This window comes from Cnephaeus nilssonii (genome assembly GCF_951640355.1).
Source record: "Cnephaeus nilssonii genome assembly, chromosome: 1".
In the NCBI taxonomy this organism is placed as follows: Eukaryota; Metazoa; Chordata; class Mammalia; order Chiroptera; family Vespertilionidae; genus Cnephaeus; species Cnephaeus nilssonii.
Genome location: NC_137072.1, coordinates 110,530,326 through 110,556,861, shown reverse-complemented (window position 1 = coordinate 110,556,861; position 26,536 = coordinate 110,530,326). Strand labels below are relative to the sequence as shown.

Sequence of the window (26,536 nt, the reverse complement as noted above, 5' to 3'; positions counted from 1 at the left end):
GGGGTGTGGGATGGGAATGGGGGGATGAGGACAAATATGTGACACCTTAATCAATAAAGAAATTTAAAAAAAAAGATTTAAGAAGTTCATAAACCGCCCCCCCCCCAAAAAAAAGAATCAAACAATGAATCAAATAAGTGGAACAACAAATCAATGCTCTCTCTCTCTCTCTCTCTCTCTCTCTCTCTCATCAATCAATCAATCAAATAAAGCAGGGATATGTGTAATCTATTTTCAAATTAATTTATTCAAATGGATTCAAATTTCATAGATTGTATCCTGTGAAATAATAGGAAAAAATGCATATTGGTTTCTGCCCTCAGTTCCTAGCTCAGAGCTCCTAAGACTTGTAAATTTCTAAGTGAAAGAGCATTTTTTTGCTCTAATATTTGTTTTTTACCCCAGTTCCTGGCACAGGGCTCCTAAATTCCTTGGGATTTCCTGGGTTATTGGAGTGTCTTTTCTTCTAATGAAGTGGACTCCTGGATGGGGGCCAGTCACCAGAAAAACCAAGCCAGGATTAGAAACTTGGAATTTTCAAATCCCTTCCCTCCCTATTCTCCAGAAGGGGAAAAGGGGCTGAGAATGGAGTTAATGATCAATCAAGCTATGTGTGGAAGCTTCCATGAAATTCCAAAAATATGGGGTCTGGAGAATTTCCAGGTGGGGGATCACATCCACATGGGGCGGGGTGGTGGTGGTGATACACCCCAACTTCATGGGGATAGAACCACCTACACTAGGGACTTTCCCAGACCTTGCCTTATGTATCTCCTTAACTGGCTGTTCCTCTGTGTCCCTTATTATATCCCTTAATAAACTGGCAAACGTAAGTGTTTCCGTGAATTCTATGAGATGTGCTAGCAAATTAATAGACCCCGAGGAAGGGGTCATGGGAACCTCTGATTTGTAGCATGGGCATCTGGTGTGTAGAAGCAGAGAAAGTTACAAATCCCCAAGGCTGGCAAGTTCACTAGAGATGCCATGCTCCCTTGGGGAGGCTGGCCTGACCCAGGTGGGAAAACAAGCAAGCATGTCTCTGCTCTAAATGACAGGGCAGCGCCAGTAGGAAGTGGGGAGGGTGTCTGACTAGGAATGTGAGGAACACAGAGTGAATGACCTGCTTTGTCCTCTGGGAGAAGGTTAGGTAACAGATTGGCTGAAGCCACAATTACCCGCTCTGTGAAGAGTGGCAGGAAAGGCAGCAGGACTGAGACAAAAAACATGGATGATTATTTTCACCACCTGCTTCCTCTTGGAAAGAGGGTGATTTCTAAAGGACGGGGGCAGGGTGTGTGTGGGGGGTAGGGGAATAATCATCTGCCTAAAACCATGCTGTGTGCCAGAATGCAATTCTGAGATGCTAACAGAGAGAACTAAGTTGCTTTGCAAAAAGAAAAGGGAGAGCTTTAGAAATATGAAGTGGGGGGCAAGAACGGGTTGGAGCCATAGAACAAAGAAGTGCAGGTTATGGTCCAAGGAAGGGGAGAGGAAGGGGCCTGTCCTTGAATGTGGATTAGGAATGCATTTTGCCATGTGGTATGCAATGCCATGACTCTCCCTCTCCATGACATCCTCAGTAAAATGTAGACCCTCGTGAATGGGATGTTGCAGGTTGACTTTTTTGGAGCTACAGCTAAGTATTGAGTCCTACTCTGAGGTGGGCACAGGAGTGAGAACAGAGGGTGCCCAATAACATGCTCATTTCCACTTCTTTGGCCAAAGAAAGTCCAGTGGCCACATCCAAGTTCAAAGTTTGTTAATTCTACTTGTTTCCCAAGGGTATGAGTTGTTCACATTCATGTCACCTGAGAGGACTGGAAGCCTCCACAGGTAGGTGGTTCCTATCTATCTCAGTGCCTCTAGTGTCTTGCGCCGCACTTAGCACAGAGAGGGTACTTGATTAGCGTTTATTGCATAAAGGCATCTCTGCAGATTTGCCTTATCTTTCCATCACTGCTATCCTAAGTCCAGACTGTACCTGGACTATTGCAGTATCTTTTCCGCGGCTCCCCAGCTCCCCATCTTTTCAGGTTCTCCCATTGCAAATGCACCTTGCATTCAATCACCGTAGTCATTGATCCCCTAAATATATTAGCTTATCTCCCTAAATATATTAGCACCACTTTGGTGGTAGCTTACATTGACTTATCAAACTTTAACTCTTCTTTTCTTCCCTCCTTGGAAACCTTGGAAACCTTAAAGGGCTCCCACTGCCTAGAATCATGTCTACATTCTTCATCCTGAGATTCAAAGTCACATGGAGTCCTAAGGATGAAAAGAATTCAGGTTTGTGGAAAGCTTTTGCAGAACATTCACAAGGACACAGTTATTAGTCACCTGTGGTAGTCATTACTCTTTCCAGTATTCTCCCACTCACATATGCACAGTAAGAGGGCATTTTTCTGCCCCCTTAAGCTTGGGTGCAGAGACTGGATTTGCATTTGCCAAGGAAATGGGAATGAGTGTTTCACTGGGTGGAACCTTTAAAAAGCTATACCTGGTTTGTCATGCTCCTTCTTTTTTGTGAGTAAAGTGACAATGATACTTTGTCAGCCCATCCTTGAAGGAAAACCCCCTGGACTGATCTGAGAGAGGTGCATGGTAGAAGTGGCTGTCCCCATCACCACTTCATATGACCAAGGAAGGAAGGAGACTGAGAGGCCAATCACTTGCTCAAGTTACCCTGCTCTTCATGGATAGAACAAAGGTCTCCCCAGTTGCGGTGGGAGACCTCGTCACCAGTGTAGACCCATTTGGCTCATCTAGGAAGACAGGCAGAGTGAAAAACACAGAATTTTTGTTGTCAAACCTGGCTCAAATGCCAGCTTTGCCATATACCAATGACTCCCAACTTCCCCATCAATAAAATGGCAACAACAACAACAGCCTGTCTCATTCGCATATGGGAAGGATGGAGAACCCTGGCAGGCCGGCAAGAGGGACTCGACATAGGTCAGCTCACCGTGTCTGTTTCCCACAGATTGGCTCTCCTCTTTGCCCCTGGATTGACCATGCCTGACCTCACTGCTAATTATAAATCCCTCTCCATCTCCTCCTCTTACCACTCCCAAAGCCCAGCTTTTGCACCATCTCCTCCTGCATGCATTCCTGCTCACATTCTTTCCCTCAACCTTGGAATTCCATCAGCCCCTGACATTTATTAGCCACCCACTTTTAACTGTTTCTCCAGCTGAGTGCTTATCTCCCTAAATATATTAGACAAAGAGGGCATTGACTAGCCTCATGCCTCTTGCATTCTTCCCTGAGCTTGGCCCAGCCCTGGTTCTGACTGTCTCTTATTGAGTGAGTGGCTCTGGACACATCACTGGACCTAATTCAGCATGTGGGGAATAAATGGGGGAGCTCAGAAGACTGTCCCATTCATGAACACTGGGCGAATGAAATTCAACTGCAAATAGGAAGTTACCCGTGAGAATGGTTGGGTTTCCTGAGCAGCCCTATGGACCTGGCATTGCATCCAGTACCTGGCATTTTCTCTAGTTGTCAGGAACCAAGGACATGGGGTGTTTGCAGAGGAAGAACACCAACTTTGGAGGGATTCAGCAGCTCATTTGGCAACAGTAGGTTGAGAATGATTTATAAATAATAACCAGATATGTACGTGCGAGGGACTGTGCTAGGGATTCAGAGATAATTGCGGAGCTCACAGACTAGCTGACATGAGAGACATTCAGCGATCATTCTGTCAACGCTTCTCTTCTTGCACATTGTTGCATCATTATTTTCTGTGTATATATGAGAAGCACCATCATTCTTGCAGGTACATCTGACTCAGTACCTTGCATGGATGGTCACCAGGTAATTCATATGCATTATCTCATTTACTTCGGAACACGTTCTGAAGAAAGGGTGTTATGATTATTCACCCTGGCTTGGTTTTAAACCCTGATTCTGCCTCAGTTTCCTTTTTTGAAACACAGATGTCCCTACTTTGTAGAACTGTAGCATCAGTCAACTGAAGAGATGTATGCTCCCAAGAACAAGCCCAGTCAACTGTCCAAGGACTTCCAGTCCCTGGCAGGCTCTGAATGTGAAGGGCTTTGGGATGTTTTTCATAGAAGCTGTCAGATTTGCTTAAGGGGCTTTTTCTCTTTCAAAGTGAGGAAATCTGTACTGAGGCTCTGGGAACAGGTAGTTACATGACTCCTCAACCCTTGGCAAGGGGATAATTTGCTTCCTAGTTTGGTTTGCCTTATGCCTCAGGCAGCATTCAGAGCTGACAGAGAAGCGTGCATAGCCCCAAGCTGCCTCCCAACTTGTCTTCATTTGAAGCCTCTTAAAAAGTCAATATTGTCTTGAGAATCAAGGAGCCGTTCTAGTCAACTCTCCTGCTAGATTCAAGTTCATGAGACACCACTCTGGCTTTTCTCATTTAATTCCAAGAAGACATGAAATCACCCTGACACTCAGTGGAGGACATATCATGGGTCACCTTTTTACTTTACTGAAAATGCCAACTCCAAATTCACATCCCAATGGAATAGATCCCTGGCTGGTCTTTTAAAAATTAGTTACGTCTTTCATTGATAAAGAAATGTTAGGTGGGGCAGGGGCTTGGTGGGGAGAGGGGCATAAGTGGGGGGATGGAGGACATCTGTAATACTGTCAACAATAAAAAATAAATTAAGAAAAAAGCAATGTTAATTTGAGAGCATATGAAATTACCGTTTTATGGATCAAAATGATACCAAGTTGATAATTTTATATGGTTCACCCTAACACAAAGCATAGAGAACAAATATTAGAAGTACAAAGGGTACATAGGTCTCTCTCCTATCTCATTCAATCTTCTGTTTTCTCTCCCCAAAGGCAATAGCTACTGCCAGTGATTTGAAAAACAATTTTATACAATTTGAGACATATTTTATGCATATATTAATGTATAATCATATGGAAGCATGCTATGCACACTTTTTAAAAACACATTTCTTTAACTGCATTTCTTAGAATCATTCCAACTAACCCCTTCATGGTTTCAACCAGTCCTTATGTATATGCCTGTTGTTTCCAGTGTTTTGCTGCTATAAATAATACCATATTGAGTATCCTCAGCATACATCTTTGTTATGTGCGAGTATATGTACATAAATCTCTACAAGGGGAATGAATAGACTGAAGGGCTTGAGATTGTAAATTCTGAGAATTATTGACAAGTTCCTCTCAAAATGGGTCGCACTAATTTACATTCTCTTCAACAACGCGTTCTTCTCGCTCTGTAGTTGACACTTTATATGTGTCAATCTCATGCCTTAGCTCATGACTTGCAGACATTTGGGGGCTCTAAATAGCTCATATCAATGAACAAAGCTGAACAGAATGGTGATGCTCAGAGTGCTTCTAGTGGCTGCTGGCCCTCAGATCATGCCCCATCTCTTCTGCATTGCCATTGCATGTGTTGGGTGGCGGTGCGGGTGCTGATGCAAACTCATTTCCCAGACTCCCTAGGTCAATGGTTGGCAAACTCATTAGTCAACAGAGCCAAATATCAACAGTACAACGATTGAAATTTCTTTTGATAGCCAATTTTTTTAAACTTAAACTTCTTCTAATGCCACTTCTTCAAAATAGACTCACCCAGGCCGTGGTATTTTGAGGAAGAGCCACACTCAAGGGGCCAAAGAGCTGCACCACTGCCCTAGGTCGTTGGCTTCAGGTTAGGATTAGCCCACAGAACAGTGGGAGGGAGGAAGCCAGGACATTCTGTGTCTGGTGACATTTCTAGCCTCTGTGACTCTTGTTCCCCCAGACGGTTCCTCCCTCCAGTGTCCTGGCTCCAGCTGGGTGCCTGGCCTGGGATCAGTCACACACCTGTTTCCTTTGGCTTTTGAGCCCAGGGCTGTGAGTAGGAAGCCCCTGGCTTGGGGCTGCCTCACTGGACCCTTTTAGCGTTTCCAATATTATTGTAACTGGTTCCCTATCTACAATCACCACTATTGAACTTTGTGTATTTAATTCCCACCCCTACCCCCACCACCTGAACTGGTACCCCTGAGGTTGATAAAAATGAGGAGACAGGGCCACATTCTTATACTGTTGGCAGGAATATAAGTTTTGTAACATTTTTTTGGCAGGCAGTTTGGCAATATGTGTCAAGAGCTTTAAAAACGTGCATGCTCTTGCCCTATCTCTTAGAGGTACAAGTTGAAATATTTACAAATGAAATGATGTGTGTCTGAGATTTGTTTCAAAACAATCCAGGGGAGAGGATAATTGGGACCTTTCTAGGTGAAGTGAGATTGGCCACGAGTGGGTAGTTGTTTAAACTGAGTGAAGGATACTTAGACATTTACTACACTCATCTCTTTACTTATGAATGTTTGAGTTTTAAAATAATAAAAAGCTTCTTTCAGAAGCACAGTGTTGAGCCTTGCAGTCTGCTCTCGAGGAATTTTCCCTAAAGAAAAAAAATCCCAATGTTAGAAAAGATTTATCTTTAAGCATGGTTCTTAACAGCATTGTTTATAATAAGAAACACTTAACAACAATCTAATTTTCCAACAGTGGGATGATCCTACGTTAATTTATGTTGCTCTCTTCTCCACATCTGCGAGTCCCAGCTGTTGATTCATTTTTGGCCACATTGCTTAATAATAAAGATAAATAACCAAGCATTGACCTACGGGCTAGAATCCCGAAGGAGCTTCATCAACTGGGTTTTGGGCTCGATACTGAGTAGGGGGTGTACAGAAGGCAGCCAATCAATGATTCTCTCTCAGCATTGATGTTTCTATCTCTCCTTCCCTCTCACCTCCTCTCTGAAATCAATAAAAATATATTTTTAAAAAAGAACATAAAAGGGACTGATGCACCCTGTTTACTTAATGGCTGGGCTCCTGCCTGAAGACCACACATGTCACTCTTCTCTCATCAAGGGAAGAAGATTGTGAGTGGTGTAGGCAGAATGGGCTTGGAGACCTACAGACCTGGGTTTCCCAGGTACAGGCTGTGCCTTTTATAGGCTCTGTGACCCCGGCAAGTTGCTCAGCTTCTCTGAGCTTCAGTTTTCTTATCTAGAAAATGAAGATGATAATATCTACGAAACAGAATTGTCGAGGGATTAAATAAGAAAATGGGCAAAGCCTCTGGCACATAATAGGTGATCAATAATGGCTGTTCCTTGTTGCTTTTTGTATTAGAGAAAAAAACCTCACACTTTTAAAGTTTACATAATTTTTTGGCCTCCCTCCAAAACCAGTCTTGCACTCTGGACTTCAGACTGTCATTTGTGTTGAAAACCTACTATGTGAGCACTAGGTGTGGCTCTAGGTGCTCAAGATGTATTGACCAATATGTGTCTTACAACAACCTTTAAAGATGGTTTCATTATCCCCATTGTTAAGATGAGCTCAATGGAGCTCAAAAGATTTAAGTAATTGATCCAGGGATCTTGGTTCAGAAGCAGCAGAGAGAAACCTGTAACCCAGATCCTGCCGACTCCACTATGCTGGAAACAAGGCTCCTCCCAGTTCTGCCATCGGCCAGAGCCATGAGTGACTTAGAAGAACCATTAGCTTTATGGGCTGGAAGGACCTTAAGAGGGCTTTTCGTTTGGTCTGGTCTGGTCTGTTGTCCAATGTTTATATCATCCAGACCAGAGCAGTGTTATTGTTTAATGATCCCTGGAAATGTTTTCCTATTTCAAGACTATGTAGAATTGATATGTATGAGTGGCAGGGGAACAAAGGGCTGACAATCTGTGTAGACTTTAAGGGAAATCCTCCTGTTGTGTGGCCAGGAGGACCACGAAGAGGACCTGTGATGTTGGGTCCATACTCTTGGGTGTGGGGATAAGGTTTATATGTCAGTTGTGTCCTAGAGTGAGTCTGTAATGCTTGATATTTCTGAACATGTCAAGCATGACCCAGCTATCCTATATAATAAAGAGGTAATATGCAAATTGACCATCACTCCAACACACAAGATGGCTGCCCCCATCTGGTCAAAGATGGCCATGCCCATGTGGACACAAGATGGCTGCCACAAGATGTCCAGCAGGGGAGGGCAGTTGTGGGTGATTAGGCCAGCAGGGGAGGGCAGTTAGGGCCGACCAGGCTGGCAAGGGAAGGCAGTTAGGGGTGACCGGGCTGGCAGAGGAGGGCAGTTGGGGCAACCAGGCCTGCAGGGGAGGGAAGTTGGGGGGGACCAGGCCTGCAGGGGAGGGCAGTTGGCAGTGACCAAGCCTGCAGGGAGGACAGTTAGGGGTGACCAGGCTGGCAGGGGAGTGGTTAGGGGGTGATCAGGCTGGCAGGCAGAAGCAGTTAGGGGCAATCAGGCAGGCAGGCAGGTGAGTGGTTGTGAGCCAGCAGTCCTGGATTGTGAGAGGGTGCAGGCTGGGCTTAGGGACACTCCCCCCTCCCCCCGGTGCACAAAGTTCATGCACCAGGCCTCTAGTTGGAATATAAACACCATAAAAAGAGGGGTCATTTTCTTTTTAGTTTGCTATTATTTCCTTCCTCTAGAACAATGCCTGGCACACAGTAGGAGCTCATAGCTTATTAATTAATGTCAGGGCACGTGTACTGACTGTTCCCACTATTTAGAACATCCTTACCCAACCTGATTTAACGCCTCACTTAATTTAGATCTAGACTCAAAAGTTACCTCCAAAGATAGGCCTCCTCTAACCATCTCATCTAAGACAGGTTGTCTTCCATCACTTCTACCCTCTCCTCCTTCTTTACTTTTCCTCTTTGATGCTTGTGCATTTGTGAGTTTACCATTAGTTTCCCCACAGGTAGCCCCATGGGGGCAGAGCATTCATCTCTTGTAGATCACTGTATCCTGAGCTCCTACAAGAGTCTGATAGTCTGTGCTTAATAAATTATGTGTCAATTGAGTGAGTAAATGAATAAATACATGTATACTCCATGGGGAAAGGTTAGTATGGTGCCTGGATATAGAAAGTGAGAGATAAGTGTCGAGTTGATGATGCTGCTGATGATAATCAAACGGACTCTGAGGCTGTCAACTCTGGACTGGCCACTGACAATGCTCAGTGTAGGTCCTGGTAAAATGACATTCTTCCACTCCACTGGCCATTCCTCCTTGCCACCAATCCTAAAGAAGCTCTAAAGAACAGTATTTTTACCAACTCCGACTCCTTACTTTTTGTTCTTTGTGGAATTGTGACAAGGCATTGGGGACAGTTTATTTTCTCTTCCCAGCTATTGCAGTAAAAAACTTTAAGATTCTTTATACTAACATGTAAATGATTAACAGCAGTGTCATTCCTGAGCCCCACTACATTCCAGCCATGTGGCCTCTCCTATCCTCTATGATTTTCTCCTATCTTTGCTTTTATACATGCTGTTATCGTCCTACAGTGCCTCCATTCTGCTCTGTTTCCTACCTAAAGATACTCTCTCCAAATTCCAGCTCCAGTATCATCCCCTCTGTGAAGCTCAAGCTGAGTTCTTCCAGCAGTTTCTTCCTCTTCTCTCTGCTTTTTTCCTTTTCATCCTTTCCATTGGAACCTTTATCACAGGGCATTGTTCTTATGCAGACCTCTCTCCCTCAGGCTAGAAATGAGCTACTCAAGATCAGGGGTCCTGCATATGGTGGCTGGCAATGGGCAGCTCTGACTTTGCCAGTAGAGGGTGTTTATCCAGCACGTGGACTTGGCTTGGAGACCCCTTAGGTTCTAATCCTACCTACTATCTGTGAGACCCTGACAGGTGTCTCACCTCATGCCCAAGGTGTCCCACTTGAAAAGCAAGGCATGAACATGTAAAGATAGGAGTTTGGAGTGGGTCACCTTATGGGATGACTTGGGATGAATGAAATTGTTCCTTAGATATTTTTTTGCACTGACACATGGAGGCCTGCTTATGAGTTTATTGGAACTAGACGCAGAGACACAAACAATGGTTGAACATTTTTGAAAAATGCACAGAGCTTTATTAATTTTGTTAATTAAGCAGAACTGCATCGCACTAAAATCATCCCCTCTGGCTCATTCAGCTCCAAGAGTGGTTGTTACTGCTCAGATGCACACAGCTTTGTGGGCCATGGAAACATTGCAGTCAACAACCTCTGAAAATCACACCTAAGGAAATGAATATAAAGCAAATTCCAAAACTCAAAAACAAAAAATTACGAATTCTGTTTAAATAATTCCCTGTGAGCTCATATAAATGTTCATTTTACAGGGAACTTGGAGAGCTTTACAGCATCCTGAAGGCTTGGACATGTACCTAATGGAGGTCTGTTCTCTTTTGACCTCCTTAGCATGATTCACTCTGCACCATGGTGAAGAAGAACTTGCAGAAAGAGCTCCAGGACTCCCCACAGTATTCCAGGGCTGCCTTATTCTTGTTCATCATGTCTGGGTCCTCCAGACACTCAGGATTGATGGAGGACTCTGCTGGGCCAGCGAGGGTGTTCTCTTTGACCTTGTTAGGCTCCATGAGGGAGGCCTCATTAGTCATGCTCTGCTCCCTGGGAGAGGGCTCCATTGTCTCCTGGCTGGGTTTCTTTCCAATTAGAGTAGAGTTCACCAACTTGAGATTGGATTCTGGGAACTTCTTTCTGCACACCCTGGTCTTCAGGATGCTCTTGGAGTCCCCACAGATGACTTTCTGAGTGCGCAGGCTCCGGCCAATTTGTTTCCAATAGACACCCTTTTTGGTTGACTCTAGGCACGAGGTTGGATTGCCCGTAAAGGAACAGGAAAACTTGTTATCCTGTCGGGTGCAATCGACCTTCAGGACAATGCCCTCCTCCTTCTCAGTCACCACCCATCTGCAGTCGGCCTGGTCTTGGGTGACAAACTTGCCTTTGGTCAGGTGCTTGGGTGGCTGGCTTTTCTGCTCGTTCAAGGGCTTGCCCAGCATCTGTGTTTTATCCGTGGTGGCTTTGCTGCCACCTCTATTCTTTACTTCCTTTTTGCCCTCCACCAAGAACACCTGAGCGGCCAGAAGGAGGAAGGACAGCAAGGTGAGGCTGTGGATCCTCATGTCTTTAGTTTGGTGGAAACCTATTTGACAAAAGCAGGTGAGTCAATGCTGGGCAGCCCCCCCCCGCCGCCTCCCACCCTGGCACATGCCTGCCTGCCTAGGAGTAAGTTCAAGAATCCTTCTGATTCTGGAATTACAAGAGATGCAGTCTGTCTATTCACATTTCTGCTTGACTGGAGTCTTGAATGTGAAAATTTCCTACCCTTCATTCCATCCTTCACCACTCTCTGAGCCCCATTCATTCACTCATTTATGCCTTCATTTGCTCTTTCACTCATGCTTTTATTCACTCATTCAACAGGCATTTATGGAGCACCTGTTGTATGCCACATACTAGACCAGATGTTGAATATATCAAGGTAAATAAGAAAATTTCACATCTTAAAAACTTAGAGGCAACTCTTTGGGGATTCTCAATAGTATTGACCAGAAGTCTGTCTAAATTGTGTCCCCGCTTGATCTTGGGCAAATCACCCTCCCTCTCTGGGTCTCAGTTATTTTATCTGGAAATCAATGTGTTGCATGAGATATCTGCCCACTCCTCCAGCTCTGATGTGCTGGGTTTCTATATCACAGTTCTACATGGACTCAGATGACCATACTATGAGAAAGGACATGGGAAGTGACATGCAAAATGATGTTTGACCCAAGGTTAAACATGCATGAGATTTGCACACTCTGGGATGGGTGGGTTTGTGAGGAGGGGCAATTGGGATGAAATAAGAACCCAAGAAAATGCATAAAGAAGGGGAGATCATTCAACTTGACTGGGCAAAGTGAACCTAGGTAGATAGGAGTGAATTTCCACCAGAGCATTTAAACTGCTATAGCACAATGCTGGGCATATAGAATGCCCTTAATCAATTCTTTAAAAAAAATAATTGAATTAATAGGATGATCTTAAATGCTACGCCAACCTACATGGATTCTGTCAGGTAGGCAATAAAACTACTCTGGAAAGGAGAAGAAAAATAGCATTTCTGTGCACTTGACCAGTGCCTGACTACCTTGTTGATCCACACAAGAGTGCTCCCTGGCAGGTAATAATAAATCTCTCCAGTTAACAGATGTGACAGCTAAGGCTCAGAACAACAAATAAATTGTTTAAGATCCCATGAAGGGCAAGTGACAAAGCTGGGACAGGCAGCCAGAACTTATATCTCTGGTCCTTTATACCACCCTCCTCACCTTCACCTTACTCTGCCTTTCAAAAATACTGGCAAGAAATAAAAGAGCAATCATGAACAGCTCAGGGTTTGGTTTGGCTTAATTCACGATGACAAGATGATTCATATTATCAGTGCTCCATTTTAAAAGAAAATACTGAATTTTATTTAAACAACAAACAAACAAACAAAAAGTCTGGCCTAGGAAATGGCCCTGATCTCATTTCTAGTCTAGGCATTTTGACCTGCTATTAGGATTGAGAAAGGGGAAGACAGTCATAGGCATGTGGGGTCCCAAAAAAGGTGGGGTGTGAGGTTAGGTATACCAGACGAAGACCCGCTCATTCCTCACGGCATTGAGACCCCTGCTGGGATCCAGACCCCAGGAACATGAAGTCCTTGGGGAAGCTGGAAGTGGGGCAGGCAATCACACTCTTAAAGATCCAGGTTCTTACCTTTGTCTGAGTATGCAGGTGCAGTGCAATCCCGGGTGCCAGAGCAAGCTTGCAGGCTTACAGCTATCTCGTCTGCAGTGCAAGGCAGGGGAGGCCCTTTTTATAGGAGCCCAGGCAGACAGGGTTTTCACAGGGCACACACCTGTGCAGCTCTCTTTACACTCCTCCCAGCCACACCCCCTTGGAGGGAGCCAGCGCCTGCAGGGAAAGTGGTTGGTGTAAAGTGGGTGGAGGGTTACGCACAGGGCATTAGACTGCGCACTCCAAGCCCTTCCTCTTTCCCCAGCAGCCAGTTTGGGAGGACAGCTCAGCCTCGCAAAGACCCTATTTGATGGGACTCTTTGATGCAGCGATATCTCTGGGGAAAGTTATAAACAACAAAAATAATCATAGCTGCCAAGCACTGTGCTAGGTCCATTTTACCAAAATATTTCCATTTGTTCTCATTACATCCATTCTATGATATGGGAAGCTGTGATTCACCCCATTTTACTGATGGAAAACTGAAGCATGGTGATATTCAGGGTTTGTCCAAGGTCACACAGCCAGGAGGATGAGGAGCCCAAAGTTAAATCTGGGACTCCCTGCATCCATTGTCTGATCTTTTCCTACCTGCCATTCTCAGTAAATGTTGGGTTTATGAGTGGATGATCTAGAGAACACATCTCAGTGTCTGAGTCCCTGTTTTCACTGAGGCACCTGAAGTGACTGTTGGGCAGAGGAATCCAGGGGCTCCGAATGGCTGGTAGGGAGCAAGTTCCTGATCTTGGGATTTCTGCTGAAAATATTCAACTTAGGGTCACGCATGGGAACCTCATTCTGGTCAACCTTTGATAGGCAGCCTCGTACCGGAATGACAGAGCTTTCACTTAACCCCTGTCACAGCTGTCACATAACCTTTCCTAACCTCTGTGTGTGCATCTACAGATTGAGGACAATCACAGTACCTCCCTTAGGTTTTCCTACTAAATTATTTATGGGCATAATGTAAAGGAGGATGATTTGGTTCATAACGGGGACTCCATCTGTATTCTTTAAAAACACATATTTTGTTTTGATGTTAAACATGGAGGAGACTCACTTCCCAAATGAAGATGTGGACCTCATTATATTTTGCCACCTCCCTTTTCATATCTGGGCACAAGAAGTTGTACTTCTCTTCTTAACTCAGCCATAAGAAGAACAATAGTACACAAATGGTAATAAATGGCAACCGACCTGCCTTTGGAACTGAGACACTAAAGAGCAGGGGGGACTGCGGCAATCCAGGTAGGTCCTGGTGGTAAGATCAGCACTTAGCTCCAGTTGGCTGAGAACATGTGGTCTTGGGGTTGGTATTTTCAGAAGTCATAATTTTTTTTGTATATACATTTTTTGAAACAAATGGAGAGTTCTTGAACTTTTAAGAAATGCCCCAACATCCAGATGTGAGTATATGAAATTGAGCTGCCATCTAATTGAAATTTTCTAAAAGTGCTGGCCTGGCCCATAATAGAGACATCAAAAGTCCTAATTGTGGTTGGATTCCACTCAAGCTGTGGATGTCGACTGGTTTACTCAGAGGTTCAAAGGGCCTTTTCATAAATGCCATCAGAGGTGGCCATTTCCCCAAGTTCTAAGCCTCTTATAAAATCAGCTCATGGAGAGATCCATCCCCATTGTTCCGACCACCATCTTATAGAACACACCCTCCCCAAATAGGCACTCACAGTGTGGTGTTTTAGGAAATCATTTGGACATAGACAAGATAAAGCAGCTTTGTTCCACAGCGAGATATAGATCAAGGTGTCCTCTGAAATAATGAGGAATTCATCTTGATCCTCAGGACGCAGCCAGCTTTTTTTTCTGGAGGAAGATTGTAAGTCAGAACACAAAGCGTATTTAAAGGAAACACTTGGACTCCAGGATCTTTTCTGAGAATGCTTCTCTAAGCTTTGGCAGGGAACATGGGACTTCCCCCTCTGGCTTCCCATGGCTTCTTGTGATCCCATCCCAACTTCTGCCTTTATCTTTCTACTTCAAGCAAGAGAGGCACAGTATTAGGCCAAGCTATGTAGACCTTTCCCGTTGGCTCAGCCTGTCATTCCAAACTCATTCACACACACACAACAACAACAACAAGAACAACAACAACAACAACAATCTGGCCATACTAGGATACTCATCCACCACTTTCTGAATACTCAGTTCACTTGCCCACTTCCTGCTTTTGCTCCTTCTGTTCCCCATACTTGGAATGCTCTTCCAGTCTTACTTTGCTAGGCTCACACTGGCTCATCCTTCAGGATCCAGCTCAAATAGTGACTTCATATACAGACATTCTTTCTGTTGGTGTCATTAGTCCCTGATCTTGCCCATGCCTCCACCTTTTCATGGATGTTCATGGAGAGAAATAGACTGTCACTCCCAGTAAGTGCTTACAGCACACTGACATTGTGCTAATGTGTTTTCCCCATACTATTTCACATCTGGGTACACTGAGAAAATTCTATACTTTTACTACAGGACACTGGGGAAACTGGAGAGGGTAGGAGCCCCAGCATGACTGTTCACAGCAGGTTCCCACAACATCCCTATACCTCCATGATCCAGGGCATCACTGACTCATGAAGAATGGATTACATAAAGGCGCCTCACTTTTTTCACAAGAATCTCTGGAGGAAAGTCCAGCCTGGATCCTTGTGGTACAGATGTGGAGCTGAGGCTCAGGTCACCCAAGAACATGCCTGACACACAATTCAAGAAGAATTAAATTAAGGCCTTCTAATATTTGTATTAAAAAGAAAGTAAGGGTCATTCTTGTATAAGTTATAAACTCTTCTTTCTTCCTCCCTCTCTCTCCTTTCTCATCCTCTCATTCATTATATATCCTACCTAATAATAGACAAATATGCAAATTGACCATACCTCCGACACGCCCACAAGCCACGCCCACCATCCAATCAGAGCGAGCATGTAAATTAACCCAAACCAAGATGGCTACAGCCACAGAGAGCAAGGTTTCCTAGGTAACAGAGGAAGCCAAGCTTTCCGCCTGCCCTTGCCAGGCCTAAGCCTCCACTCAAGCTACAAAGTTTCAATTATAGAAGGTAAACAAATTCAAACAAATGGCGGCAGAATGGAGCTTGAGAGAGCAGGCCAGGGTTGACGCCGGCAACAGGGGAAGCAAAGCTTTCCGTACACACTGGCCGGGCCCACCCGCTTAAGGCAACAAAGTTTCAATTATAACCCCAACAGAAATGGCTGCCGGCCTCAGAGGAAGCCCCAGGCTTGGCTCCGCTCCAGGCTACAAAGTTTCAATTGTAGAAGGTAAATAAATTCCAGATACCAGGGTCTCTGCTTGGGTTGCCAGGGGGCGTGGCCGGCCTGCAAACCACCACAGGCCCCTCTTTCAGGCCGCCCCATGTCTCAAGGGAACCCCCACCTGAACCAAGACACCCTTCAGGGCAAACCAGCTGGCCCCCACCCCTGTACCAGGCCTCTATCCTATCTAATAAAAGAGTAATATATAGATTGATCATCACTGCAACACACAATATAGCTGCCCCCATGTGGTCAAAGATCATGCCCCCATGTGGACACAAGATGGCCACCACAAGATGGCCAGCAGGAGAGGGCAGTTGGGAGGCACCCAGCCTGCAAGGGAGGGCAGTTGAGAAGGACCAGGCCTTCAAGGGAGGGCAGTTGGAGGCGATCAACCCTGCAGGAGAGGGCAGTTAGGGGTGACCAGGCTGGCAGAGGAGGGAAGTTGGGGGCAAACAGGCTGGCAGCAGAGTGGTTAGGGGGTGATCAGGCTGGCAGGCAGAAGTGGTTAGGGTCAATCAGGAAGGCAGGCAGGCAAGCAGTTGGGAGCCAGCAGTCCTGGATTGTGAGAGGGATCCCATATTGGAGAAGGTACAGGCTGGGCTGAGGGACAACCCCCCTCCGTGCACGAATTTCATGCACCGGGCCTCTAGTATATATATATATATATATATATATATATATATATATATATATATATATATATATATATTAGTTTTACAAAATATTTGCAAGATAGTTCCTCTGTGCCCACATCTCACCCAGGATTCCCTGTGGATAACCTCTCACATTATAATATAATATTTATAAAACTACTAGAGGCCCGGTGCATGAAATTTGTGCACGGGGGGGGGGGGGGGGGAGGGTGGTGTCCCTCAGCCCATCCTACACCCTCTTCAATCTGGGACCCCTTGAGGGATGTCCAACTGCCCGTTTAGGCATCGCTTTCCCAACTGCTCGCCTGCCTGCCTTCCTGATTGCCCCTAACTGCTTCCACCTGGCAGCCTAATCACCCCCTAACCACTACCCTGCCAGCCTGATTGATGTCTAACTGCTCCCCTGCCAGCCTGTTGGCCCCTAACTGCCCTCCCCATCAGGCCTGGTCACCCCTAACTGCCCTCCCCTTCAGGCCTGGTCACCCCTAGCTGCCCTGCCCTGCAGGCCTGGTCACCCCTAACTGCCCTCCCCTGCAGGCCTGGTCACCCATAACTGCCATCCCCTGCAGGCTTGGTCCCCCGCAACTGCCCTCCCCTGCTAGCCATCTTGTGGTGGCCATCTTGTGTCCACATGGGGTCAGGATCTTTGACCACATGGGGGCAGCCATCTTGTGTGTTGGAGTGATGGTCAATCTGCATATTACTCTTTTATTAGATAGGATAGAGTCCTGGTGCATGGGTGAGGGCCTGCTGGTTTTCCCTGAAGGGTGTCCTGGATCAGGGTGGAGGTTCCCTTGGGGCGTGGGGCAGCTTGGGTGAGGGGCCTGTGGTGGTTTGCAGGCTGGCCACTCCCCCTGGTGACCCAAGCAGAGGCCCTGGTATCTGGGGCTTATTTACCTTCTACAATTGAAACTTTGTAGCCTGGAATGGAGCCAAGCATTCTGCTCACTCTGTGGATGCAGCCATTTCTGTTGGGACTTATGTATCTAATATAATTGAAACTTTGTAGCCTTAAGTGGAGGCCTGGGTTGGCCAGGGCTGCAGAAGCTTAGCTTCCTCCATTGCCGGGGGCAACCCTTGCCTCCCGCTCTTTCCAGCTCAGTGGCTGCTGCCATTTCTATTTGGATTTGTTTACCTTCTATAATTGAAACTTTGTAGCCTTGAGTGGAGGCGAAGACCTGCAAGGGCAGGCGGAAAGCTTGTCTTCCTCTGTTGCTGGGGAAACCCAAGCCTCCCTCCTGCTCTCTGTGGCTGCAGCCATCTTGGTTGGATTTGTTTGCATATTTGCTCCTGATTGGCTGGTGGGCGTGGCTGGTGGGCGTGGCTTATGGGTGTAGCGAAGGTACGGTCAATTTGCACATTACTCTTTTATTAGGTAGGATTGCAGCAATGTTGATAAGTATTACTCAAGTCCATATTTTATTTAGACTTCCTTGCCTTTTATCTAATGTTCTTTTAAAAATTATTTTTAGACTTTATTTTTAAAAATGGTTCTTGGTTTCCAGCACAATTGAGCAGAAAGTACAGGAGTACACTCGCCCCCATCCCCTGTTGCTCATTGACACTGCTTTCTGCATCGTCCACCAGAGTGGTAGAGTTGTAGCAGGGGATGAGCCTTCCTGACATAGCGGAATTATATAAAGTCCATGCTTCTTCTAACAGTTCACTCTTGGTGCTGTTCAATCTGTGGATTTTCACAAATGTACAAGACATATACTCATCATCATAATATCATAGAGAGTATTTTCACTGTCCTAAAATCATATGTGCTCCACCTATGCATGCCCTCTCTTCCTAACCTTTGGTAATCACTGATCTTTTTCCTGTCTCCATAGTTGTGCCTCTTCCAGAATGCCATATGGTTGGAATCATACAAGATAAGTTTATTTATCATCTTCAGTTTTTCATACCTTTTTTAAAAAGGAAATCATTTTGAAACAGGTTAGACAAGATTTAACCCTTTGCACTTGCTTGCTTTTTTCTCGATTCCTTTATTCTAATGCTAACCGTGTCGAGTCACACTCGACATCCGAGTGCAAAAGGTTAAAGCTATCTGCTCCTTTTGGATAAAATTATGAAGCACACAGATGGCTGTGCCCCTCTACACACACACACACACACACACACACACACACGCACACACACATGCACTTACATACATACACTCTTGTACTCTTGTGCAGGTACATCACACATGTGCACGCACACCACCTCTGTATTTGAGGCAGAAGAAAATATTGAAGAGTGTCCCTTTGGAATTTTCAGTCTCTAACTTACGTACTTTATCAAGAGTGCTGGTTGCCACCCTAGAAAGCTGGAAAAGCAGAGACAAGCTGTCCTTTCTCTCTGTCAATGTTCTGAGCCACCACACATGTCCGCTTGTGACTTGCTACTTCACCTCATATGAAGAGGTGAAGATGAGTAGATGAAAGGCACCAGAAACAAGCTCTACAAATGCCTGGGAGGGAATCCAGGGAGAATGGCACCAGGCCCAGAGAGGAAAGGACTAGCACATGCTGTGGGATGTTTAGGGAAGAGAGGGAGGCAGAAGACTACTGGAGGAACTGGGGTGGCCTCTAACCAGACTCATTCATTCTGCATGCACTCTCTCATTCTGCTGTCATTCATTCATTCTTCTATTCATTTAAAAAGCACTCATGAAACAACGAACATGTCCCATGGTCTTTCTGTAATGTACTAGAATGCAGCCAAGGAGACATGATCCTTGCCCTCAAAGAGAAGGCAGACAACAGGGGGAGAGACAAGGATGTCAACCATGACAATATAGAGGTAATGACTATGTGGGAGGAAAGGCTATGGTGCTTAAGGTGGGGTCATCTAACTGAGCCAGATGCATCTCGCAGGCATTTCTTAAATCCTTCCTGCAGGGAGTGGGATGGTTATTTAAAAAGTCAGTAATTGCCCCAGTGCCCAAATTGGCCCAACATTGAAATAATCTTTAGGTCATTGAATGTGAGAAGAAGATATGTATTAGAGATGATGTTATAGTTCAATGCAATCTGTTTAAATGTATAAATTCAATTAATTTGACAAATATTGACTGAGTGCCTACATGAGCTCAGACAGGATATGTGTCATTGACTATGTCTTATAGCCTCTAAAGTAGTGGAATGTATTAGCTGGGTGATGCCAGTTGCTATAACAATAAAGCCCCAAGTTAGGGGTTGAATATACTGGAAAGTTGTTTCTACTTCACCTAAAGCCCCAAGTGGGTGTTTCCATAGTAGAATATCACCAACAAAATTCAGTTGTTGACTCTATAACCCCAGTCTCGCTAGACTTTGTGACTAGCTAAATTGTTTACACATTTTGGTAGTTTTGTGTCCTGGGCATGGCTAATACTTTTTTCTCAATCTCTTTGGCACAAAGTATCAAAGATCAGTTTGCCTCGAAGATCACCTGGACCTACAAACACTGTCCTGAATTCTCCCATTTGCCACCAGTGGATGGCAAAGTAGTGGCATGAGCCTTATTTCCAGGTAGTGACTACACTGATGATATCTGCTAATAGGCTCCAAGGGAGAGCAGGGGACAGCAGCTTAGGAGCAGATTCTGACTCATATAAAAGCAGGGGTGTGTTGAGTCCTGAGCAGATCTGGGGTCAGCCACCCACGTCAATTCTTGAGGGTACTAAGGACTGAGGCTCAAATATTGATTCCTGAGACAGTAAAGGAAAAGTCACATGACCAAAAAGGGAAGCCCAGACTGAGTTGGACTATTTGGGGACAGGAGACAATATGTGCCTCATCCAGGTGTTTTTGAGCCCTGTGTATAAACTGACCACAATTTGTAACAAATTTGCCTGGGTAGCAGGTGTGACAGATTTTGGCCACAGCAAAGTAGTACTTGAGACTGAGCTCTGCCATATTTTTGGGTGTTAGGATTTACAGCCACATGATGTCACACCATTCCCGGCAAAGGGCTAATAAACATGTCATTCAACAGACATTTCATGTTCCCTCTCATTCTCAGCTGGTGACATAAGCAAGAGGTGGAGAGGACTTTGAAAGCGTGACTGGGATAGATCGTGTTGCTGGTCTGATTGCTAGATAGACCATGTGGACAGTGTTGGGGACTATCTCCATAGCTAGACATGTGAGCATTATGGCAGCTGATTCTCAGAGGGGCTGCGACAGTGGCTGCCCACTTCTGTGTATGCACCTCTGTGATGGGAAGGAGCAATCAGTGATTTGAACACACATCTCTCATAGGTGAGCGACAGGGTCCTCACCACCCCTCCTGGCACTCAAAGTCTGTGTGCAAGATACTCCGGGAAAACATGGACCGGGGTCGGGGACGGGTAGAAGCTGCAGAGCTAAGGGTTGAAATGGAGCAAAGTTAACCATTTACCATGCAAGCCTTCCCCTGGAATTGTCAAGCCTTTACTAGATACCAGAGTTCCAAAAATAGTTACCTCAGACAGATTCTGCCAGTGCCATTCTTGTCCAAGTGGCAGACAGAGATGCTTCCTACTCTACCTCTTCCCTTTCCTTTTCTTTCGGAACCAAATGGAGACCCCCCTTCTGGACATCACACATGTAAGCTGACTAGCCTTTGCTTGAAGCCCTACTGACCAGGAGTTCACCGCCTCACAAGGAAACTTGACCTGCTATTTATTGGAAGCCTATCATGGGTGAGTGACATGGACTCCACTTTGAGCCTATCAGTGCCAGGCATCATGCGGATCATCACATCCATCCAATGAGGTGGGGGCAATCCCCGCCCCATTTACAAGAGGGGATGAGGCTAAGGGAGCTCATGTTGCTTCTCAAGGGAGAGCCACATTGAACTGAGGTCCATTTTTCCTCTAACACATGGTGGGGAACCAAAGGAAATCAAGATAGGAGCTTTGTGCACAAGTGTTTGCTATCTAGCTGGGAGACAGCCATGCAATAAATGCTCATTTAGAAGAACAGATACGTGGTGAAAATCACTAATTGGACCTAGGGCAGTAGTTCTCAACCTTTCTAATGCCGCGACCCTTTAGTACAGTTCCTCATGTTGTGGCGACCCCCAACCAGAACATTATTTTTGTTGCTACTTCATAGCTGTAATTTTGCTACTGTTATGAATCGTAATGTAAATATCTGTGTTTTCTGATGGTCTTAGGCGACCCTGCTAGTGGTTCTCAACCTGTGGGTCGCCTAAGACCATCGGAAAACACAGATATTTATATTACGATTCACAACAGTAGCAAAATTACAGTTATGAAGTAGCAACGAAAATAATGTTCTGGTTGGGGGTCGCCACAACATGAGGAGCTGTACTAAAGGGTCGCGGCTTTAGGAAGGTTGAGAACCACTGCCCTAGGGGGTGCTGGCAGCAGTTCAGGAAAGGCAGGAGGGCCTGCAGGAGCCCCTATCCAGGAGCAGAGGAGTGGAGATGGACATTTCAAACTGATGGTGGGCTTCAGGGCTGGTGATTAGCCCTGGTCACACTCTCAGGATTGGATCTGCCTTCTGCCTTCCCTCCTGCAGAGGTTAAGCAGGCACAGGCTGCTTTGCCAGCAATCCATTGTTTGTGATGGGGCATAGCCGCATTTCTTGGGCCATAGACCAAGACCTGCCCTTTATGGTGATTTGCAATATAGCTTGGCCAAGTTTACTATGTTTTGGACTCCTCTGGAAACCTTGTTAAAATACACATTCCTGCCCAGCCAGTGTGGCTCAATGGTTGAGTGTCGATCATGAACCAGGAGATAATGGTTTTATTCCTGGTCAGGGCACATGCCCAGGTTATGGGCTCGATACCCAGTGTGGGGTGTGCAGGAGGCAGCTGATCAATGATCCTCATCATTGATATTTTTATCTCTCTCTCCCTCTCCCTTCCTCTCTGAAATCAATAAAAATATATTTTAAAAAATACACATTCCTGGGCCTTACCCTCAGTGTGTCTGAGTTGGAGTCCAAGAATTATTATTTCTAGAGCTCCCCACATGGTCCAGCTGCTTTGTGTCCTCAGGCCACACTTTGAACAGTGCTGATTCACACTGAATTTCAGCATCAGAAAACACTGGACACCTATATGGTGGTTTTAGATTGAAACGTTAGGAAATGGTCTGTGCCAAACCCACCCTAGCCTCTGCTGTCCATGTACTAGGAACCAGGAAACATGGGATGGGGGACTTGGATTCTCTTCCTACCTGGACACTTAAGGGCTGTGTGATGTTACATCACTCGCCTCTGTCAGCTTCAGGCACTTGTTTATCAATAGGAATACAACTGCTGACCTCATAGGGATGTGGTGAGGATTATACGAGGGGGCAGGTGAAAGGCACGGGGTCTTTCATAAGAAGCAAATGTGAAGGCAGAGGCAGAAATCGGAGTGCTAAGCCCACAAGCCAAGGAACGCCATGGACTTCCCTCGATCATCAGACTCTCGGAGACAGGCATGGATTCCCGCGGGCCCTCTAGGGGAAACCAACTCTGATCGCATGTTGATCTCAGACTTCAGATCTCCACAATCAAGAGAGAATGCGTTCCTGTTGCTTTAAGCCACTCAGTTTGTGTACTTTGTTATAACCACCCTAAAAAAATAATAGTGCCTTAAATAACTATTTTTTTCAAGAAGATATTGAAATAAGAAGATATTTTTCAATAAGAAGATTGGAGTCATATTTTGGAAACCATTCTTTTATTGTTCAAATCATATCTGCTATTTGCTGAACTTCCTTCAACTACAAATCTAACTTCCTGTGCAATGAAATGTGACAAAATTCCTGTCTGGTTTCAAAGACTAAACTGAAAATGAATGAATGTGTTACACATTGAAACTCTTAGGGAAGGCTCAGATGGTGAGAGCCCCACTTCGAAAGGTGGAAAGCAGGGGCACACTTTGCCCCCTGGGCCCATGAGGGCATGCTCCAGACGCTACCACCGAATCTGTAAACTCCTAAAGGGGCGGCTTCTCTTCCAATACTTGGAGACGCTGCAGACCGAGCACTGTGCAGTTGACCTGTTCACCGGCTTTGCTCAGAGAAGCTGAGAGGCTGACTTGTGCATACTGTAACACAAACAAACATCCCCCAAACACCGCATTATCTCTAAGACTAAGTAGTGACATCATGGATTACAGAGACAATATGTGAACAGTCATGTGACCACTTGTTAAATCTACAAAGGCAAAGATGCTCCCTTTAAGAACCAAATAGCAAAGCAACCGTTTTATGTATTAATGCATTTAACATACAATTTTCATTAATTCAGCAAGTATTTCTTCAGCATCCATATGCCAGTCCTCATTTTTAAGAGCCATCAGCATTTATTTTTATCTGGACATATCTATTGTTGTTATGTAATTTTAAGACATTATTAATTTAGCTTAAAAAGTCTATGGCATAATAATAAAGACACTCTCCCACCCCCACCCCCTCCGCCCCCAGTCCCATTCTATGAACATGGTTTAAAAAAGAAAAGGCTTACTTTTTCATGGGCATATTTTCAGCACTACAAAATACAAAAAAATATACAATTATTTCTTTTAAATTACTAGCATAGCTCAACAGCTGCACCTCCCGCCCCACATTTTTAGTCTAATACGATGTTGACAGAGCCAGTTCAGGAGAAATTCAGGTTGAGAAGGAGATGAGTGATGTGAAAATAAAGTGTACAAGGTCGCTCAGAGTGAAGGGCAGACCACAGGGTCCAAATGCAAACTAGTGAAAACAGCTACAAAGTCAAGTGCCAAGTCCCCGAGACGGAACTGCAAACAAGAAATCAGAAGGCTGGTTAAGGAAGCTGAGGAGAGTAAGCAAGCAGGAGAAAATAGTTCAATCAAGCCTGAGAAAGTTGGTACAAAGAAAATAGCTGGACAGAGATGACCCAGTAATTTTAAAAAAAGAAAAGAAAAGAAAAAGAAACAAGTTTCATCTCATCAGAGCTCGTCTTTAGCAAGCTCTGTATGGGCAGCAGCAGAGGCAGTGACCCCCGGCCTCTGCAAGCCGCCTGCTCCTACTTACTCTTCGTAGACATCCTCCGAGTCCATCCTCCGATAGTACTTGGCCAGCTTCACAGCAATAATTATAGCCGGAAGTAGCAGTATGGTAGCTTTTCCTATGCCAAACCAAAACAAATTCTAGGGAAAAGAAGAAAACCGGGAGGATTACATGCATGAAGATGGGAAATGGGAAACAACAGTTACTTGGCAAAAAAGAATTCTATTTTGCAGTTTTTAGAAAAGAGCTCTAATTTCATTCATTGAAACCACTGGTGAACTTGATAGGAGCCAGCCACTGGGTAACACGCTACAAATTATTGTAAGTGAGGGAGCCAGGTTGGTTTCTAGGACATGCAAAATAGCTGTGAGCCAGCCCCCTGTGCTGCCACGGATGCGGCATGGACAGCCACTGGCAGGGGATCCAGGCCCCTTGGTGAGTTGTTCTGATGTTACAGTGACTAGAACCTCTCTGGGCTTTGTCCTGCCTCTGAACTGTGGACAGCAGCATCCTCACCCTATGACATTATTGTGTGAAGAAGACAAGCAATGCATAGTGTGTACTAGGTTCTCAACAAACAGTCCATATTTATCTTTTTTAACTTTTATTGATTCTAGAGAGGAAGAGGAAGGGAGAGAGAGGAAGAGGGGGAGAGAGAGAGAAACATTGATTTGTTGTTTCACCTATCCACCTACATTTTTTCATTTTTAAAAAATCTTTACCCAAAGATATTTTTCCATTGATTTTTAGAGTGAAAGAGAAATGGAAAGACAGAGAGAAATATTGATGTGAGAAAAAACATTAATTGGTTGCCTCCTGTACACCCCTCAACCTGGCCTGGGCTGGGGAGGAGCCTGCAACTGAGATACGTGCCTTTGACTGGTACATCCCCTTTGGTTCATAGGTTGATCCTCTGTCCACTGAGCCAAACCGGCTAGGACTATCCACCTACATATTGGTTGGTTCTTGCATGTGCCCTGACTGAGGATGGAACCCACAACCTTGGTGTATCAGTACGATGCTCTAACTAACTGAGCTACTCCATCAGGGTAACAAACGGCCCAGGTTTAATTGAGCCAATCTTTAAGGTAGCTCGTAGGCTGGATTGAGTCCTGTTTTGTCTAAAAAGCAATGTTAAAATACTTTTTAAAATAGCTGCCAATATCCCCAAGTCAGATTTCATAGAGAAATCTAGATTTATGTCTTTTCTTAAAAAGTCTGAAGTCAGGTCTCATAACCTCGAGCCCTTCCTCCCACACAGCAGCATCGGCTGGGGCTGAGCGCTGATTCTTCCTTCCAGAGGGTGTCAGCCACAGTCTGCCATTCAACATTGTTTAAACTTGCTCAGCAATCAGAGCCAAATCAGCTGCACCACCAGATGATGCTGTGTGTGCCCAGCCAGGGTCTTACATGTGTCCTGCTTTGTGAATCTACAACCTGCCAGGTCCCAGGAGAGGTTCAAGTGTTCGTCCTGTGCCTTAGGTTAATCCTGTAGGCAACTCTAGAGCAGTCCTCCCCAGTCCACTGTGAGGCAAAGGCAGCTTGGATTAAACAACAACCGCCCAAAGCCACCAATGACTATTCCTTTCCAACTATTCTGGACAAATAGTTTTCTTCACGAGGGTCTCCTACCTTCTATGAATACAATTCTAGTAAGGAACGAAGAATCGCAGCTAAGTCTTTGACTTTTCTAATGAATTAGGTACCAGAACACATTCATTTCCATTTTAGATTTTAGTTCTAAATGTAACACACCTGAGCAGAAAACTATTTTATGTTACAGTGTGTAGCACAATCTTGGGGGGAGGAGAATCAAAGGTAATGAGGTTGTCGCCTGTCCTTATTTTGAAAGAGGGAATTCTCACCATGGGTTTGGTAATGTACTTGCACAGAAAGACATCAACTGCAGAATCTAAAGCAGTGGCCACAGGTTTGCAGGCTGCGATTTCCTTCGTGACCTGAGGGGTAAAGAAACACAGGCAGACTCTGAGCCAGAGCCGTGGATTCATGAGAGCCAGGCATG

The 26,536-nt window shown here is 45.2% G+C and overlaps 2 protein-coding genes across 6 annotated transcripts in view; both read right to left on the bottom strand.

The window, feature by feature from the left end:
• Positions 1-10,047: 10,047 nt before the first annotated feature.
• FGFBP1 (fibroblast growth factor binding protein 1) lies at positions 10,048-12,713 on the bottom strand. The gene is made up of 2 exons (XM_079772575.1): positions 12,601-12,713; positions 10,048-10,999 (listed from the first exon to the last, which is right to left on the bottom strand). The coding sequence occupies exon 2, from the start codon at positions 10,977-10,979 to the stop codon at positions 10,248-10,250; it is 732 nt and encodes a 243-aa protein (XP_079628701.1). The 5' UTR covers positions 10,980-10,999; positions 12,601-12,713; the 3' UTR covers positions 10,048-10,247.
• Positions 12,714-23,120: 10,407 nt separating this feature from the next.
• Positions 23,121-26,536, bottom strand: part of PROM1 (prominin 1) — a 94,290-nt gene continuing 90,874 nt past the window's right edge. For all 5 annotated transcript variants that reach the window (XM_079792644.1, XM_079792642.1, XM_079792643.1 and 2 more), the window contains 4 exons: positions 26,379-26,471; positions 24,538-24,653; positions 24,002-24,025; positions 23,121-23,582 (listed from right to left, as the gene is read on the bottom strand). In XM_079792644.1, coding sequence (XP_079648770.1) covers positions 23,552-23,582; positions 24,002-24,025; positions 24,538-24,653; positions 26,379-26,471 — 264 coding nt within the window. In that variant the 3' untranslated portion in view covers positions 23,121-23,551. The remainder of the gene's footprint in view (positions 23,583-24,001; positions 24,026-24,537; positions 24,654-26,378; positions 26,472-26,536) is intronic.